Below are 19689 nucleotides of genomic sequence, written 5' to 3'. Positions count from 1 at the left end.
AGACTTTCGAATATCTGATCCTACCCTAAGCCATTCATCAAACAAGAACATGAAATAAGCCAAACCAAACATTCTCAGGCTATAAGATCTTAATTATGTACGGCCGTAATGCATACACTAAGCAACTAAAGTAATGATGTCAATTTCATATAAGGAAAACCCTAGGCTATTAGGCTTCATATAATCAGGCAATTCTATCATGCAATTCCTAAAGATCCCTAGCCTAGTACTAGCATGATGTTCTAACATATCACATAAATCAAATCATCCGTAAGGTATTTTGGGGTTTATCCGCGAGCTCCGGCTGATCGTACACTTGCATGCTCCTTTATTATTTTGAAAACATTTTAAGAAAATCGTTTTAAAATCTTGTCCTCAGTTTGAGACTGGAGACACGCGAGTGTTTCCTCCAATTCACTCAAACCAAGGCTCTAATACCAACTTGTAACATCCATAAAAATCATGCCAAATTTTTTTTTAAACATTTCAAAACCAATGATTATCACAAAACTTGTTTTCAAATAGTTCAATGTCAGAGTTTCCCAGAATCAAATCATAAAACGTAAGGAGGTACACGATCACGCCTTCGCCTTCCCGCGATCATCAGAAGTACCTGAAACAATAATCGATAAATGTAAGCTCGAAGGCTTAGTGAGTTACCCCCAAAATACCAACGCCATACGATCATAATCATAACATGTAAACAAACATAACATGCATAATGAGCCATCAGTCTGACTGGACCGCCCGCATCGGGCCGTTAGTCTATCTGGACCGCTCTCCGAGCCTTCGGCACGTCTGGACCGCCTCTCAGGGACTTCAGCCTATTCGGACCGCTCGTCGGGCCTTCGACCTGACTATATGCCCTCCCGGCTCTGCAGTCTACCCGGACCGCCCTGGGTATCTTGGCCTACAGCACAAAGCAGGACATGCCTCAACCCAATCCCCCAAACCAACAAACATGTGCACATAAATATCATACGCTAGCATGCAAGTACAGATAGTCATACAGATCTAACGGATCACTAACATGGCAACCATCCTGTAACCATGGTACCGATCAATAACATAACAACCATCTTATAACCAGGATACCGATCTAACAAATCTCTAACATAGCAACCATCCTATAAACCAGGATACCGACCTACTAGGTCTAAGCATATCACCATCCTAACTACCAGGATGTAAATCAATAAGCATATCATGCAATAAACTCGGATACAAATCCGATAAGGGCCGGTATTGGTGCCTTAGACCCTGTTGATATAGTGAGGAGAACTCACCTCACAAGTGTCGAACTGTAGCTATAAGATCAACTCCTGAATCACTGTCACGAACCCCACGTCATATATCCACCATAGGACCAAGTCCATCAGAATCCCAATCTACCAAAATACCCTCAAAAGTCAAACTGGTCAACCCTTGGTCAAAGTCAAAGTCAAGGTCAAAGTCAACGGTCCATGTTGACCCGACTCGTCGAGTTCTTCAAGAACTCAGAAAGTCATAAAACCCTCACTGACTCGCCGAGTTTCCAACCAACTCGTCGAGTCCATGCGTGTCCAGAAGTCGGGGAAACCCTTACTGACTCGTCGAGTCCCCTTACTGACTCGTCGAGTCCATGCAGAACCCAACCACGGTAAATCTTCATCAGACTCGCCGAGTCATCTATGCGACTCGTCGAGTTCATGCAGTCCACTTTTTATGCAAATGGTTTTAAGCTACTCCAAAGCTCCAATTGGTAGATCTAGTCTCCTAGGGCCTAGTTACCACGTAAAGTTGCAAACTTTACGTGCATGCAAGGTCTTAAGAGCCAAAACTAGGCTAAAGAAGGAGCTTAAGGCAAGGAGAAAGCCATAGCTTGACAAAGACTAGAACTTTGTGACAATGAGGGGCTAAAGGAGTCCAGATCTGAAGTTACAACTTCAGATCTTGCCCCAAATCCGGAAATACCACAACAATACATTAAAAAGGGTTCTAAACCCATGTATGAAGAGATCTAGCTAATGGAAAGCCAAGGTAACGACTTGTTACCTTCAAAGTGATGCTAAGATGGAGTAGAATTCGGATCCACAACTTCTCCTTGTTCCAAGCTCCTTGGACTTCAAGCTCTTCTCACCAAAATCCACCTTCCAAGCTTAATAACACACAAATATGGAGAGTAAATATGATTTAGGGTTTCTGAGCTCAAGGGGAGGGGTGTAAGGGAGGCTAATGACCCTTTAAATAGGGTGCAAAACCCTGGAAATTAGGGTTTCATCCTCCAGCTCCAAATTGTCGAGTTGTGTCCTCCAACTCGTCGATTTGGTCACTTAAGACGCGCGGCCAAGTTCGTTCCTACTCGACGAGTCAGGGCATCCAACTAGTCGAGTAGACCTTCCAAAATGAATATAAGGCTGTAAAGTTTATATCTGAGAGTCGGGGTGTTACATCTTATCTCCAGATCACATTCATGGTCTGATTCTATTGATCCAACGAAGTTCGTATGTCGTGAATTAGCAACATACACCAGATAAACATCAAGCATTCCCTTCAAGTGTCGCAGGATCCACTTGACCACTTCCCAATGAGATTTCCCCCGATTACCTCGAACCGCCAAAGAAGTACCAACAAGTTTGGACTGATCATAATAAAATGACCACAAGACTTTCTCAATGTAGTGAGAAATGTATAACCATCATGCTCTTTTATCCCTTCGAATACCTAATTCTCCATCCTTGCTCTCTTCTTTCCGACTCCTAAATCGTTCATCACAAACTCATTCTTCATAAGCTTCTTCAAGTTATCTTCTTTGACATCAACATCACCATACACTTCTTCCATGGGTTGTTCAAGGGATTCCTCACGTCTATGTTGTTTCATGTCACCCCTACTGTTTCTCATTTATCACAAATATATATGGTGTTTGTGTTGCAAACTCCACCTTCTGGCTAGCACCCTGATCGTTCCCCGTAACACTTGTACCACATCCTCTTTGGGTATACGTAGCAGAATCAAAGGTCACATCTATGCTAATAACGAAATTTGGAGTTTTTCCTTCTTTTGTACACCACATACGATGACCTTTCCCTCCAGATGCATATCATAGAAATACGCACTTCATTTCCCTCAACTCCAGTTTACCGTCATTCACATGAGCATAAGCATGACATCTAAACATTCGTAAACCAAAATAATCAGAAGGTTTCCAAGACCACACCTCTTGAGGAGTCTTACAATCAATTGCATTTGATGGAGATTTATTCATCAGATAACAAGCATTGTTGACTGCTTCCGCCCATAATTGCTCCGATAAATTAACGGATAATCATATGCGCTGAGCATGCTCCACGAGTTTTGGTTCGTACGTTCTGCCACTCCGCTTTGCTATGGTGTTTGTCGTACAATGTGATGCCTCAATATACCTTTTGTTTTGCAGAAGCTGTCAAACGAAGCCTTGCAGAACTCCAACCTATTTTATGTTATGAGTGTCCTGACTTGGGTCCCGGTCTATTTTTCAACCATGGTCTTCCACTCCTTGAACCACCCAAACACTTCATCTTCGTATTTTCTCTTCAAAAAGTACACCCAGGTCTTCCTTGAGTAATCATCGATAAAAGTCACAAAGTATTGACATCCACCATGAGACTTCATTGGAGAGGGACCCCATAGGACTGAGTGAACACACTCGAGGATCTCCTTGCTTGAGTGTTGAACCAAACTGAACTTCACCCTGTGTTGTATCTCTTGAACACAAGCTTCACCATGCTTAACTTTTCCAGTTACAACTCCACTAAACAACCCCTTCTCGCTCATATGTCCCAATTTATGATACCACAACTTTCTTTTATCATCACACTAATCCAATGATTATGATACCGCCACCATTCCCCTAATCATACAACCTTTTAGGGAATAAATCCCATGATTCATCATCCCCTTCATAACCACGAGAGCACCTTTGGAGACTCTTACCCAACCACCTTTTCCATAATAATTCAGTCCATCCTTTGTCAAAGTGCCAAGAGAGATCAGGTTATTTCGAAGATCCGAGACAAACCATCAATCCAGTTTCTTGACCATGTCATTATGCATCTTGATCTCCACCGTGCCACTGCCTTTTATCTTGCTCATTCATTCATCATCCATCTTGACTGTGTCATTACATTCTTTAAAGGAGTTGAACCAGTCACGATTGTACGCCATATGATAAGATGCTCCAGAATCCAAGATCCAAGCATCAATAGAACTAGTTGTGCATACAGTCAAAACTTCACTATAATCCTTTTCATTAGAATGTCCTTGAACCACAACGTCATTAGAGTTGTTGCTTGATTCAACCCCAGTATTCCCTTTCTTCATCAATGGACAATCTCTTCTGAGGTTCCCCTTTTCCTTGCAGTTATAATATATAATGTTGGCCTTAGATTAGAAACTTGACTTTCTTTTGTTACATCCACCTCTATCTTATGTTCTTCCCCTGCCTGCGAACAAACCGAAACTGAAAACTTCTTCTCCAACTGAAACCTTTTCTTTTCAGTTCCTTGGACATCAAAGAATCCTTCACATCATTCACAATGATCGTTGCTCTACCATACAACATGGTATCAATGAAATTCTCATAAGAATTCGGTAGTGAACATAAGAGGATAAGTGCTTGATCTTCATCTTCAATGTTTACATTCACTCCTTGTAAATCTAAGATAATCATATTGAAGTTATCTAGATGATACTTCACTTGGGTGCTTTCTGACATCTTAAGAGTATACAAATGTTGCTTTTGATAGAGCCTGTTAGAGAATTGTTCTGATATTTGTCACACAATTTCTCCCAAAGGCCATCATCACTCGTTTGATCCATGACCTCTCTCAGTACTTCACCTGTCAAACTCAACAGAATAGGGTTATGCGCTATTGCCAGAATATCCACCTTCCTTTCAGCCGCCATGTCCTTTGGCAGTTTCGCTTCTCCTTCCAATGCCGATTCACATCCTTGTTGAACTAGAAGAGCCTTCACCTTCACCTTCCATAAAGTGAAATCATTTGAACCATTAAATTTCTCCAAATCAAACTTGTGAGATGCCATATTTAATCAACAGAACACCAACACTTGTTAGGGAAACCATACGACACTTGTCAACTATAAGAACAAATTTGATGTCACTTGCCAAGATCTGATGACCCTTGTTGGGAAGTAATGTGGATAACACATGAAACCAAAGAACACAAAGACACAATATTTACATGGTTCGGTCAAGGTGACATATGTTTATGGGCAGGATGTGAGTATTATTTATTCACAGAGTTCTCAAATAGAGATTACAAGTACAATTCAACAGAGATTCACCTACTCACTAAGGATTCAAGACACTTTCAAATGACTAGCATGCATCCCTATTTATAGACTAGGAATCAAACCTAAAACCCTAATGGGCCAAGCCCATTAATCCATAGGCCCATGAACGGTGTCAACCAATCACAATCCTATATGCATCTGCTTCTGGAACCTCTATCCTTGAGATACATCGCATTGACATCAACAATCCACCATTGGAACATCAGGTGCCATTGGGTGACACACCTTGTTACTTAAAGGCACCGTCTATCACTTTATGACACATCGTCGAGGTGTCATGACGACACATCAGTGTGACATTGAGTGACACCTTCGCACTTGGTGGCACCTCATGTGCATTGAACGTCTTCAAGGTGCTATTGAGTGGCACCTCTTACACATGGCACTTCTTGGAGGTGTCATGCTCTTGTTGATGTGCCATTGAGTGGCACCTCCAGTGCATGTCAACTCTTCCGATGCTCCAGTCTTCTGTCAGATGCTCCATCCTAAAAAGCGCCATCATATTCGAGTAGTGCCATTGTATCCAAGTGTGTCATCATATCCAAGTATATCATCATATCCATGTGTGCTATCACATCCAAGTATGTGATCGTATCCAAATATGTCATCGTATCCAAGTGTGCCATTACATCCAAGTATGCCATCATATCCAAATTTGACACCATATCCAAGTGTGTTATCATATTCAAGTGTGCGGGAGGGGGGTTATTATTATTAAAGTTAGTTAAAAGGAAAATAAAAATTGAATAAAAATAGTATAATTGTCATTTTACGCATCTATGAAAAACCACACAAAAATTAAAACACATAGACCAAACATGTGGTGGGTATCATAGTTGTATTCAACTGGTATGTTTTAACAAAACTACATAACCAATCGATTGTCAAATAATTGTTAAAATATATTTTACACAATGCTAAAGGTTGACATATATTTTTTCTTTATTGTTTTGCAAAAGTTTCGTTAATAATTTTAAATACTACCAGTGTTCCACAATTGACCTCACTCTTGAGCTTTAGGATATGTTGACGTGGATTGCACAGATGGTTATTACTAGTGTTTCACAATTAACCTCACACTTGAGCTTTAGAATAGATTTACGTGCACTACTTAGACGGTGTAGTTTATCATTTTTTTAATTAAAAAAGCTCTTAATTTATATAAAAATGATTAGGGGCGTGTTCGGCACGGAGCGTTTGGGAGCGTTTGAGAGCTTCTAGCTTCTAGCGTTTGACAAAACGTTCCGTTTTGAACAGAAAGTCTCGTTTGACACTACAAGCTTCTAGCGTTTAGTTTAAACAAAACGCTTCAAATCCAAATGCTACTTCATGTAGCGTTTAACAAAACGCTACAAACTACAAGCTACCCGCTACAAGTCACCCGCTACCAGCTAATTTTGCCGAACACGCCCTAGCATTAAAGTTTAATGAATCGTCAAATCTAAAGTTAATTGCAAAAGCTTAAAGTTACTAGTTTAAAGATATAATTTATGACCTAGATAAATAATAAAGATATAATTGACGGGCCTAGATAAATAATATGGATATTGTCTAAATCATTTATCGATGGATTTTATTTAATTAACATTTACTATTATAAATTAATTTTTTTTCTTTATTTATCAGTTTGATTCAGTTTATTTTATTTTATTTATTTATTGATAACAGAGAAATATTTGAATGCCCAATTTCATTGAGTCAACTAAACACGACATAAAATGTTATGATCTATTCAATTACGTTGTGTATTACGATCTTTAATTATTCTATTCCATCGTACTAAACAAAATCAAAACAAAATCCAAAGATAAATATCCAAATTGTTGACTCTTAAACCATTTAATAATCATTTTCAATATGTAAACCAAACAATTCTTATGAGTGTCAATGGATTTGTGTTTTATTATTATATGTTTTTTTGTAAGTTTTCATTAACTAAGAAGCAAACATATAAAAAGAGTTGTTCCATTGTAGGGCATGGATAATAAGTGATGATACATGTTTATTGTTTTAAGGGAAATCTTCAAAAAAGTCCCAATATTTTCGGAAAAGTTACACTTTAGTCCCAAGATTTTTTTTTGAACGAAAAAGTCCTGAAAACCGGCAAAAATTTGCAGTTTAACCCTTTTTGACCGGTTGAAACCGGTACCAAATTAATTTGGGACTATTTCGTAAACTAACCCAAAATATAGGGACTTTTCTGTAAACAAAAAATATTAGGATTTTTCTGTAAACGAAAATATTAGGACTTTTCTACAAACAAAACCCTTATTATTATTATTATTATTATTATTATTATTATATAAGAATTCTATTTTTTGAACTTCTTATTATTAATATTGTTATTAATACATATAAATGCATTTAAATGAAAAAATAATATTAATGACATTTTTTAATGGTGGACGTGGAGGAGATGGTGATGCTTTTAGCATTGAAATCATGAATGTTTACTTGTATATTTTTACTTTGTATATGGTCATTTCACTTTTGTTATTATTGTTTTCAATTCAGAATAATAATACTTAACAATTTAAAAGAAGTTGCATATTTGTAAAATTGTTTACAAATAGTTTAAGGTAGAAGGATTTCTCACTTTGTATATAAAAATGTTTAACGTAGAAGGATTACTTTCCAAATCCAACAGATCCACTACAAACATCTACATAGGTAGTCCATATCAAAATTCAAAAATATTAATTACAATATCTTGCTTGATAAAAAATTAATTTGGTACCGGTTTCAACCGGTCAAAAAGAGTCAAACTGCAAAATTTTGCCGGTTTTCAAGACTTTTTCGTTAAAAAAAAAATCTTGGGACTAAAGTATAATTTTTTTGAAAATATTGGGACTTTTCTGAACATTTCACTTGTTTTAAAGGATCATTATCTTCTTCATTAATGAATTTGATAGATCTCCGGATGGACCTATGCCGGCCACAACACATGCTTTACATAATGATTAACAGCTTGGTTGTTGCCGGATGCTTGCATTAACTCCATAGACAGATTGGTAAGCATGTAAATCATATCATATGAATTATAGATGGACATAGACTTTGCTGAATCGATTCTGTTACGCTAGTTTGATGTCACCGATATTTTTATCAATTCGTAAACATCGAACAGGGTTTGAAAATCTTAATGCGAAATTTCAAAACTATAAGATTGATTCAACAAATTAAGAGAACACAGATTCAAATCTATACCAATCCAGTAATTTGAAGCAATAAAAAACAATACCAGATCTAACTCCTAGGAATATGTAGAGGGGAATAAGCAACTTATTGGTAGTTTTGGATGGCAGGATTAATCAATCAGAGGGGGGCCGCTGAGGAGGAGGAGGAGGCAGCTGCGGGGTCGATTTCATCCGACGACGTCTTAGCGCCGGCGTCGAGATCGATGTCGTCAGGATCACGAGTAGGGTCGGACTTGTCCATGGAGGCTCGAGCCTTGTCGAGCCAAGGTTTAAAAGCCAACTCAATCGCCGCCCAACCAAAAGCTAGGGCTCCTAACACCACCACAACAGATTTCAAAGGTTTTGATTCTCCCTTTGCCATATCGAATCGAATCTCCGATAATTCTTCTCTAAAACTAAAATAAATAGAAACGATTTAGGGACCATATAACATCCAATTTTGGTTTCTTCTACTAACTGACCAATAAAATTCAAGGCTTCCTTGGTAGATAAGATAACCTCTGCCTCAAATAAATTGGCCGTATTATAAACGTTTATCTTCTACTAGTGTAAAGAGGGTTTAGGGTTAGACTGAATTTATACGGTGCTAAGCCTAAAAGTTAAAAGTATATGATTTCTTACATGTCAGGGGTATAAAATGTAAACTTTGTTTTTCAGTTTTTGTGTCTATGAACTTGAAATGCGTTTTGTAGATTATCTTTGTACTGAAATTTGAAATTTGTGATACCATTCCTTGTATACTGTCAGATTAATGAAATTATCGATATATGATTCATTAGATATTAGATATTCTGAAAGTGTGATTATCAATTAGTCATTTTCCTCCCCTGTTTCTAACACAATGTATGGATGTTTGCGACCTGAAGAGAGTGCAAAAGATGCATTGCATGCTACTAAGGGGTTGTTTGTTTTTTGTTTGCAGGTCTGCGTGACCTTTTATGTATGTGCCCCGCAGAACACGCGCAGACATAAGGCTTGAAGTGTGTTTGTTTTTCAGATGTCCGCAAACATAGAACATCTGCGCGAGGTCTTCATGGCACATACTTGGCCTTGAGTCTTCTAAGGTCTGCACATTTTATTTAAACCTAAAAAAACACGCTTGTTATTTCTCTCGACAACACCTCCTTCCTTCTCAACATTCAACCTTCCATCCTTCATCGGTCATCCTCCTCCTCTCGTTGTAACATCCTAAAATTCAATACCAAAAATTTCGTTTTTAGTTTAACAATTCATAAACCAACAGTATAAAAACATTTATAATAATATCTCATGTCAAAACCAAAGTGTCAATAATCAAAACGTATTATCATAAAACCATATCAGATCCCAAAGATCTCATATGCGGAAAACATAGTGTGATGCGCTGCGATCAAGCCGGCTCCTTTCCTTTGAAAACGAGTACCTGAAACCAAAACTGTAAACCGTAAGCACGAAGCTTAGTGAGTTCCCCCATCATACCACACACCATAAAATAACATATTGCCAGACGATTCTGGGGTGCCTGACCTACCAAGGTCAAGCCATTCTGGGGTGCTTGACTTACCCATGTCAAGCCATTCTGGGGTGCTTGACTTACCCGTCGATTTATCTCAACCGACTACTAGGGACTATTTCACCCCTACCACTACCACATCATAACATAACATAAACATACTGCCAGACAATTCTGGGGGTGCCCGACCTACCCTTCGGTCCTTACGACCGTGACACGGGGACTATTCCCCCTACTACCTACTATCACATTACATCATACCATGCTAACACATAAAACATATCAAGTAGTAGCAAACCTAGATAATTATCACAAAGACAATCATCTATCAAACAACTCCTACTAGTGGGTCGGCATTGTGGCCTTAGACCCACTTCTACTGGAAGGTAACTCACCTCACACTGCTAAAGTCCCGCAGACGAAGACTCTAGCTGCTGGATGACAGATTCCCGATCTGTCAACATCAAAATAACACCCAATTAATAATTGGGTTCCAACACATAACCATAAGTACATACTTGGGGTAAATACTACTTTACCCCTAACTTAGCTTTACTCAAGCCCAAGGCCCAATCTAAAGGCCCAAAAGTCAACTATGAGTCACAGCCCAACATATGGCCCAATTTTCCAAATTTGGCCCAAACCTTTACATGGTCTTATTCTAAGGCCCAACTACTTAGTCCCGTCCAAACATTTGACATTTCTAATGGCCCAATATCTCATAATCATAAAGGCCCAATTATGGCCCATCTATGGCCCAGTTTTTCAAATTGGGCCCGAACCTCACATATGGGCCTTACCCTAAAGCCCATCTAAATATTCTAGTCCATATGGTTATTCTTGGATGACCCATCAACATCCCAGTCACCAAAGCCTAATAGAAATGCTCAACTCAAGGCCCAAGTGAAATTAGGGTTTTCACATAAAATGATGATTAGGGTTAAGTTTTCCTACTTAACCCATTAAGAACTTAATCGATTAAGTCCAATATTGACTTAGGTTGATTGCAAATGATTATTAATTAATATATTAAGTTTAGTGACTAATTCAAGTGCGGGTCCCGATCAAATTCCCAAAATTAGGGTTTCACATAAAATGACAATTAAGGTTAAGTATTTCTCACTTAACCCATTAAGGACTTAATCCATTAAGTCCATCACTCTACTAGATAAGTCATATGGTGTGATTGGGTGTAATTCACAATTCCATTCCAATGGCTCAAATGTGGGTCTCGATAAGTCCAAGGCCCATATATCCAAAATTAGGGTTTTCTAAACCCTAATTAGGGTTTCCAACCCAATCATAGCCTAATAGGCCCAATAGCTAGGTCTTTGATCAATTAGGGTTCATTAGGCCCATTGGGGTTTCACTAGGCCCATTAGGGTTTCGCTAGTCGGGCACCACCCATTACCACCTCGGGTAGTGGTGGTCAACGGCGGCTCACGGCGACGGCCATCACCTCACGGTGGTGGTTATGGTTCTTGTCCAATCATGTCCAAGCACTCCAAAAGCAATCCAAACACAGACTAAGCACACCGCCACCCAACACGGCGGCTGGTGGCGGCAGGAGGCGACAGCCACCACCTCACAGTGGTGGTTTTGAGTTTCTTTCCATTATTCTAGTCACCAGTTACAATATTACAATGCAAAATACCAAATAGACACACACACTCACTAAAATAAACACACACAACCACCCTTGTGGTGGCCGGCGGTGGCACATCGTGGTAGCCACCACCTCACGGTGGTGGTGGTGGCTTCCTTGGTTTTCCGGCCAACAAACCCTCACACATCAAAACATATACACCTACACGACTCTGATTTGCTCAAAAGGTCCAGCCACCCACCTGGTGGCTCACGGCGGCGACATCAATGGTTTTGGGATGGCAGCCACCACCTCACGGTGGTGGCGGTGGTTCCTTTCGGTTCCCAATCACGCACAACACACATCAGCAAACAGAAAAACCAAGAACCAACAACGCTCGTCTTCAAAGGAAATAGCAGCAGCGGCGCCATTGGCCGGAGATAGCGGTTGATGGTGGCGATAAAGCGGCGCTTCATAGCAGCAACAGGAGCCTAACGCCCGAAGACAACTTTGTCTTCAACGGAACCGGGCAGCGACGACTGGAGAGTCTTGAACGGCAACGGCGGCTGAGGCTCTATGATGGCGACCGGAGAAAGAGCAGGAGAAGAATGGCAGCGACGGAGCACGAGAAGGAACGAATCACCGGCTCCCGTCGTTCTTCACCCATGCATCCGCGTTCAAAGCTCCGCCTGCGGTGGTTCTCTTTCGGCTGTTTACGACGTCCGGTGGTGGCATTTCGATGACTGGCGGCGCCTGAGGTGGAAGGGAGGTATAAGGGTGGAGATGTGGCGGCTGTAGATGGTTGATTAGGGTTAGGGTTTACGGAACCTTTAAATACCCGTCTCCATTCTAAAAGTTTGCCATAATGACAACAACAGTCCCTCCCTTCCCTTTTTCTTTCAATCTTAGACCAAAATTTACCATTTAAACCCCACCTTCCGAAATCCTTTACAAATTAAGTCCGAATTTTTACCAAACAGCCCCTCCCTCTACAAATCCTTTCAACTTAAGTTCCCATAATTACCACTGAGCCCCTGACTTCATAATTATTTACAAACTGAATCCGAAATTTACACTTTTAACCCACAATCTCTAAAATTGTGACAATTAGCTCATCGAGACCAACACCTTGCTATATAATTATTGATTTTAGGGCTACTATGCATTCGTTAATTTATTTATTTATTTACTAAACGGGGTGTTACACTCGTTGTCGGTGCCTTCCAGACCGGTGGTCGCCACAACAGTCATCGTCGCCGCGTCCACAACCGTCGCCGACATCCATTGCTCCCTCCTTATCGACGGCCCCCTCCATTACCAACCTTCAGCCTCTCACCACCGATTTTCTTCAGCCTCTTACTACCGGATATTCCCCTGAAAACAAAAAAAATATTTGGACCTCTTGTTTTTGACTTAAAAAAAATGCTTGTGAAATCAGATTTTGTTGCTTAAATGTGTTATGAAATCAGATTTGTGATATCATATTTTTTATTGTTATATGCTTGTTGAAATTGTTTTGATTGTTGTTATGCTACTTAAAATGGTCTTTGGTTTCAATTTTGATAGATTATGTATGGTTGAATCGATCTAAATGAGGGTAGAAATTAGTTGATAATCATAGCACGTCAACTGTTTGATTAAAGTCCTCAAAGATGCTAGACTTTTTTTGCAAATATGAAATCTATAAATGATTATATACTCTAGTGTTATAAGAGCAATGTTTTGAGTGGGCGAAAAAATCGATTTTAGTGGTACCTATTGCTAAAGTTATTTATTTCTAGTTATTTCTAGCACGTGTTGCTTGCATTGGTTATATGGTTTTGCAACAATTTTATGATGATCATGAACATCTAACTTGGTGTTATCTTTTTTCTAGGACTCAATGATCTCTCCAAAGGAATGCAAGACTCCCAAATGCTACCAAAGATTCTTGTCTATTCATCTTTTGTGTTTTGTTTACATGTAAAACAATGCCAGATTTTGGTGTTTTGAAAGTTGTAATCAATATAATTGTAACAAAAGTGTAATTTGGTTCAATCTTAATCACCTTTTGATTGTTGATCATTATTTTGTAATGGTTTTTGTTTGAGATTTAGATTGGCAATCAACATGAAGTTAGGGTTTTAATTTTTTATAATACTCAAGTTTCAAAATGATAATATTCTTGCAATGAAGAAGGCCATGATCTTTAATACCATTAGTTTTACAAACTTTATCTTTAACACCCTTAGCTTACAAAATTTATATGAGGTTTAACATGATAGTTTGATGTTGTAAAAAAATCAAAAAAAAAATATTGTTATGGTTGTAATAAGTATATTTCAGTATTATAAAACTAAAATTATTTAAATTTTAATGTTGAAAAACTCCCTTAAGTTCAAAAAATCGGTTTATTTAAATTTTATTTTATTTTAACAACCTGCAGACATCAAAAAAACAAACAGTTTTCTTCTTACAGACTGCATACGTTTGGTCCACCTTTTCTACGCAGAGGGTTGCAGATGTGATCCGCAGACTGCAGATCTTTTGCATATGAAAAAACAAATAACACCTAAATTTATGGGTTAAAACCACTTTTTTTAAACCACTTTGACTTAATAACTCAAATACTCAATTTGATATGACTTGAGGTATGCATATATATTACATAATTATTGACTAATTATTATTATATTTAAAACCTTGTTTTATATTTAATTCTTTTAACGTGAATTTTTATACTTTTGTTTTCTATATATATATATATATATATATATATATATATATATATATATATATATATGCTCCGGTTTCGGTGATGACTCTTTTTTCGATGAAGACACCTTAAAAAATTGAAAAAAAATACAAATCATAAAATCGAGCATAGTACTACATCGGAGAGAAAAAAAATGAAAATTTTGTTTTGATTCATGGATCATAAAAAGTGAATCATTGATCATAAAAATGATCAATGCTTCAATTTTAATGATCCAAATTTTTTTTCCAAATTTATTTCTCTATGATGTAGTACTATGCTCGATTTTATGATTTGTATTTTTTTTTTCAATTTTTTTAAGGTGTCCTCACGAATCCTCACCGAAAAAAGAGTCCTCACCCGATCCTCTCTCTCTCTCTCTCTCTCTCTCTATATATATATATATATATATATATATATATATATATATATATATATAATAAAGTTCAACAACAAACTCAAAATATTGGAACGAACTAACGAACGGAATAAAAATCCTCAAATTCAATAGATCTTCTTATTACATTGGATTGGTGCAACAAGGTCACTGGTTTCTTACATTAATCGACGATCTGACAACCACCGCTCGACTGATTTGAAAATTCTTAGTTGTATCCCCTAAATTTGTATGTCTCGACGCCATCTCTCACATCTAGTTTATCTCCTCTCGCATTCCATGTAAGTCACGTCTCTCAATCGATCAATATATAATCCATTTACTCGATGTCAATTTATTAAATTCCAATCCAAACAAAAAAGTTTTCACTCTACATATGCATTGGATGGATACATATGTTTTTCACATGGATTTCTTAACATCAAACGCACAAAACAAAATATTCTTTATTAAAACGATATAAACCTTTTGTTGCGTTATTTTCTATGATGAAAAACTTAGATTTCATTAAAAAGTAATCAAAAACATATGGGTGTGAAGAAACCTTTTTTTGCATTATTTCTATCACGAAAAACTCATATTTATTTGAAATATGGTATGAAATCCACTAGTAGTTCAACAGAGTAAGTGTAACCACACACAAAACAAGTTACATATCAAATACATATGTTGAATTGTATAAACATTCAAAAGTAACTGAAACATTTGATGAAATTCATGATGTCATTGCTTCACTCTGTATATGCATTGGATTTATGCATATATATTTTTCGCATTGTTTCTTAAAATCAAATGCGCAGTAACCAATGATTAAGTGCGCATGTAGGTTAAGTTTATTAATTTCAAGAATATACAATTACTAATTTTCCAATTATTAACATCATAAGTGCTCCAATACATAGTAATTGAACAATGTTTGATCATGGGTAATAACGACCATACCCAATAAAATTATCCTGTTAATACATAATTTGCAAATAACCAATCTATAATAAGACTCATTAGTACTCATAAACCTGCAATCCACATCAAAATTACACTAAACTACCATTATGGGACAAGAGATTATCATAGGAGCAAAATCGTCCATGTGACATGACCCATCAAAAAGTGAAATAGAACCAACTAACTTTATCATGGGATTATCCAAATAAAGTCAACAAAACCACCTTTAACTCTTACACCTTATTTTAATAACATATGTGTCATTTGATCGCCATTATACGATAAATATCATTTGGTTTCATACATGACAGGTCATGTAGCTCCAATGTCCAAGCTTACTCGTGGTAGAAGCTTTGATGATGCAGATCCATAATTTAGGAATATCAAACAGCCTAGTAAAGCTCGAGGTTTACCTGATAATAACCTTTTGAAAAGTTTTGTTCAATAAAAAGAGAAGGCAAACATTGTTGCACATATCAAAGTTGTGGTATTCCACTCCAATAACAAATAGTTAGTTGAGAATCATTTCTGTCCAATTCTGATATTATCTAAGTAGTTGATTCCTTAAAGTTAATATAAATCACCCGTTGTTGCTAAAAAGGGTATAAAGAGGATGAAATTCCAGTTGCGCAAGAGACCCTTGAACAAAAAGGAGTTAGCTAAAAATTGAGGAATATATCGTCACCACAGATACCCATTCAAATTTCCTTATAACTCATGAAAAAGACTCAAGGCTACTAGTTGAATATCATTATACTTTTGTTTAATAGCATTTAATTTCATTTTTTTTTCATGCAGGTTGATTTGATATATTACATGGAGAAGCATGAATTTATTTTTAATGTAGTACTTAATGAAGAAGTATCTAATGATGAGGTTAGTACACTATGTAGAGATAAAAAAAATTTAAGTGCACATGGATATGCATTTGTATAAGTGCACATCTACATGTTCATGCATATGCATATAGATATATAGATATGCATATAGAAATGCATAAGTGCACATGGATGTACATATGCATATGCATCTTAAGATGTATATACATATGCATCTTAATATGCATATGCATATACATATACATATGTTCATGTATATACATTTCATATGTATGTGCATATGCATATACATTTCATATGTATATGCATATACATATGTCCATGCATATATATTTCGTATGTATGTGCTTATACATATCTATATGCATATGTATATCTATATGCACGTACATTTCATATATATATGCATATACATATACATATGTTCATGCATGTATATTCATATGCATATATGCATATAAATGTATACATATGCATATATTAATATGCATATGCGTATAAATGTGTACATATGCATACACATATAAATATACATATATGCATATAAATGTATACATATGCATATGATGCATATGCATATGTATATAAATGTATACATATACATATTATGCATATGCATACGCATGTTAATATGCATATATCCATATAAATGCATACATGTGCATATGATGCATATTAATATGCGTATATGCATATAAATGTATACATATGCATATATTAATATATATATATATATATACATATATATATATATATACATATATTAAGCACATCAGGACACAACTTTATGATAACTATTTACCTAATTATTACCAAGGGTAAAATCGTCCATGCTCAATCTACACCTCTATCTGAACCTAAAATTTTATGACTCCATCATATAACAATACCCAACTGTAATTAGTTGGTAAAATAGTGGTGTGTGTAATAATTAATGTTTATAAGAATTGATATTTTAGTTGTTTCTTCAAGAAGGTTTAATTTTAAATCTGTGTTGTATTATATAGGCTGGTGAAAAGGCTACAAGATGTGTATTTATGATGTTTCTGAAATCGACAAGCTGATCTTTGTGAAAGAACTACACTACATGTGAAGATCTTGATGATCGATTATTACCATCATAAAAATATTATCGACATTAGTTTATGTTGATTGAGTGTTGATATGTGTGCTTAGGATAGTGGATGAGCTTGTATTAGACAAATCACTCATAACAGGTATGCTTCCAATTATTGGAAGAATAAGAGTGTTGAATGTTGACTCTTCTATATGTTGGTGAAAGATTTTCAGATCTTGTTGTCTAATTTCATATATTTTATGAGATATATTTTTACAGACCACTTCAAAAAATTAGAGAGACTTCTGAATGGGATTGTTGTACTGAAAGATATGAATCCGCTAAGAGACTACCTGGTGTCATTTGGGGAGTGCATGTCCACAAGAATATTTACAGCATACTTGAATAAAATCAGTGTCAAAGCTCGCCAAGTATGTGTTTCACAATTACTTGTATTAAGCTTAAAATTTCCAAATATTGTGTAATCTAGTCCATCACATGAAGGCTATATGCCTATAGCAACTACTTATCTTATCTTGTTTTTCTTTTCTTCAAATGGGTAAATAAATTACACTCAAGGAATTGTTTCTTAGATTGTCAAGATAACAAACACTTTCCCAACATAATGCAATAACCTGAAACATTTTTTTTTACCAAAACAAGTTCCCCAACCACTACACAATACCCTTTAAATTGTACATCATCATGTGTAAAAAAGATGAGACCTTTCAACGAGCTTCTTTGAAGTACCTCATCACCTGAATTAAAGCCTTATGAAACATAAAATTGAATTGTTGTATATGAAATTAATTGTGGATATGACAGATGCATATAATTGTTTATAACGAACTTTCATTTAAAATATTTCGGTGATTAATCTTATGCAAATTTTATAACTCTCATTTGTGTGTCATTTAATAGTTGTATGTAAGTAAAGAATCAACTTTTACAGTTTATATATTTTTTTTCCTTTTTTGCTCTCTGTATCTATGTGATCATCACAACTAATAAGAAAAGTCATTGTTGTTCATCAAATCCTTCTAAATTTCTTACACAAACACATAAACACGTTGATATTTTGCTTTAGTTGGCACAACAATCATAATAGGAAAAAAAATGCAATGCATCAATCAAATGCATAAGATTTTTTTGTAAGTTTACTTCAAATTAATATGTGATGTTGATTATTAATAATCATTTCCATGTGTCGATTTGCTGAAGTGTTAGTGGCATCTACAGCCACAGATTTCAAATTTTGGTACAGTTAGAATAGTATCGATTTGGCCAGTTCGTTGGTTTGCTCCATCAATGGAGTTCACCATCGATACCGCCTCTCTCCCTCTCTCTCTCTCTCTCTCTCTATATATATATATATATATATATATATATATATATATATATATATATATATAGAGAGAGAGAGAGAGAGAGAAAGAAAAAGAGAAAGAGAAAGTGATCAAATGAGAACCCCTAAAGGTTAAGAACCCTAAGAACCACTTATTTTTAGCTTATTTTTGTCTACTTTAATATTTTGATTTTTTTTAAGCTTTAATAAATAACCAAAAATCAATAAGGAGATGATAGTAAATTTTAATTTAACACTAAATATTTGATATCTAACAACATTTCTAACATTCAAACATTTTTTTGCAAAAAACTTTCCCAAACTCTCTCAAACTCTCCCAAGAACACATAACCCAACACCACATCTGCCACCTACCTCCGCCACCTGCCGCCTACCACTGCCGTCATTTCATTTTGTAGCACCCGAGTCGCCAGGTATGAAGTTTCTGACTAAGTCTATTTTCCAATTCAAGTTAAGGTGGTGGAAGGATGGTGAGTACGTTGGGCGTACATTATGTACGCAGGACGTACTCGCTGCATGCACACCATCAGGGGATCCTCAGCGTACGCTGGGCGTACCCATGCGTACGTTGGGCGTAACCAAGCTAGAGGAAAACCCTAATTTTTAGGGTTTGCACCCTATTTAAGGACCTTTAACGTACCCTACATTTTACAATAAATAACCTAAACTTCAATTATTTTCCACTTTAGCATCACAACAGATCATAACGTTTTATTGGATGGGAAATACTGTATAATGTTCAA

At 36.4% G+C, this 19689-nt stretch overlaps 1 protein-coding gene and 1 long non-coding RNA gene across 2 annotated transcripts; one reads left to right on the top strand and one right to left on the bottom strand.

The window, feature by feature from the left end:
• Positions 1 to 8484: 8484 nt before the first annotated feature.
• LOC145135623 (outer envelope membrane protein 7-like) lies at positions 8485 to 9068 on the bottom strand. Its single transcript, XM_079069876.1, has one exon. It carries the CDS (start codon positions 8890 to 8892, stop codon positions 8650 to 8652), a length of 243 nt encoding a protein of 80 aa, XP_078926002.1. The 5' UTR covers positions 8893 to 9068; the 3' UTR covers positions 8485 to 8649.
• Positions 9069 to 9457: 389 nt separating this feature from the next.
• On the top strand, positions 9458 to 13683 carry LOC145138415 (uncharacterized). Its single transcript, XR_013721521.1, has 2 exons — positions 9458 to 9595; positions 13485 to 13683. It is a non-coding gene; the product is annotated as an uncharacterized LOC145138415 (long non-coding RNA).
• The last annotated feature ends 6006 nt before the right edge of the window (positions 13684 to 19689 follow it).

Source organism: Lactuca virosa, chromosome 9, assembly GCF_052849685.1.
Source record: "Lactuca virosa cultivar CGN04683 chromosome 9, Lactuca_virosa_CGN04683_v6, whole genome shotgun sequence".
Taxonomy (NCBI): Eukaryota; Viridiplantae; Streptophyta; class Magnoliopsida; order Asterales; family Asteraceae; genus Lactuca; species Lactuca virosa.
Note: the sequence above shows the minus strand (reverse complement) of the source record. Positions and strands in the feature narration are given on the sequence as shown.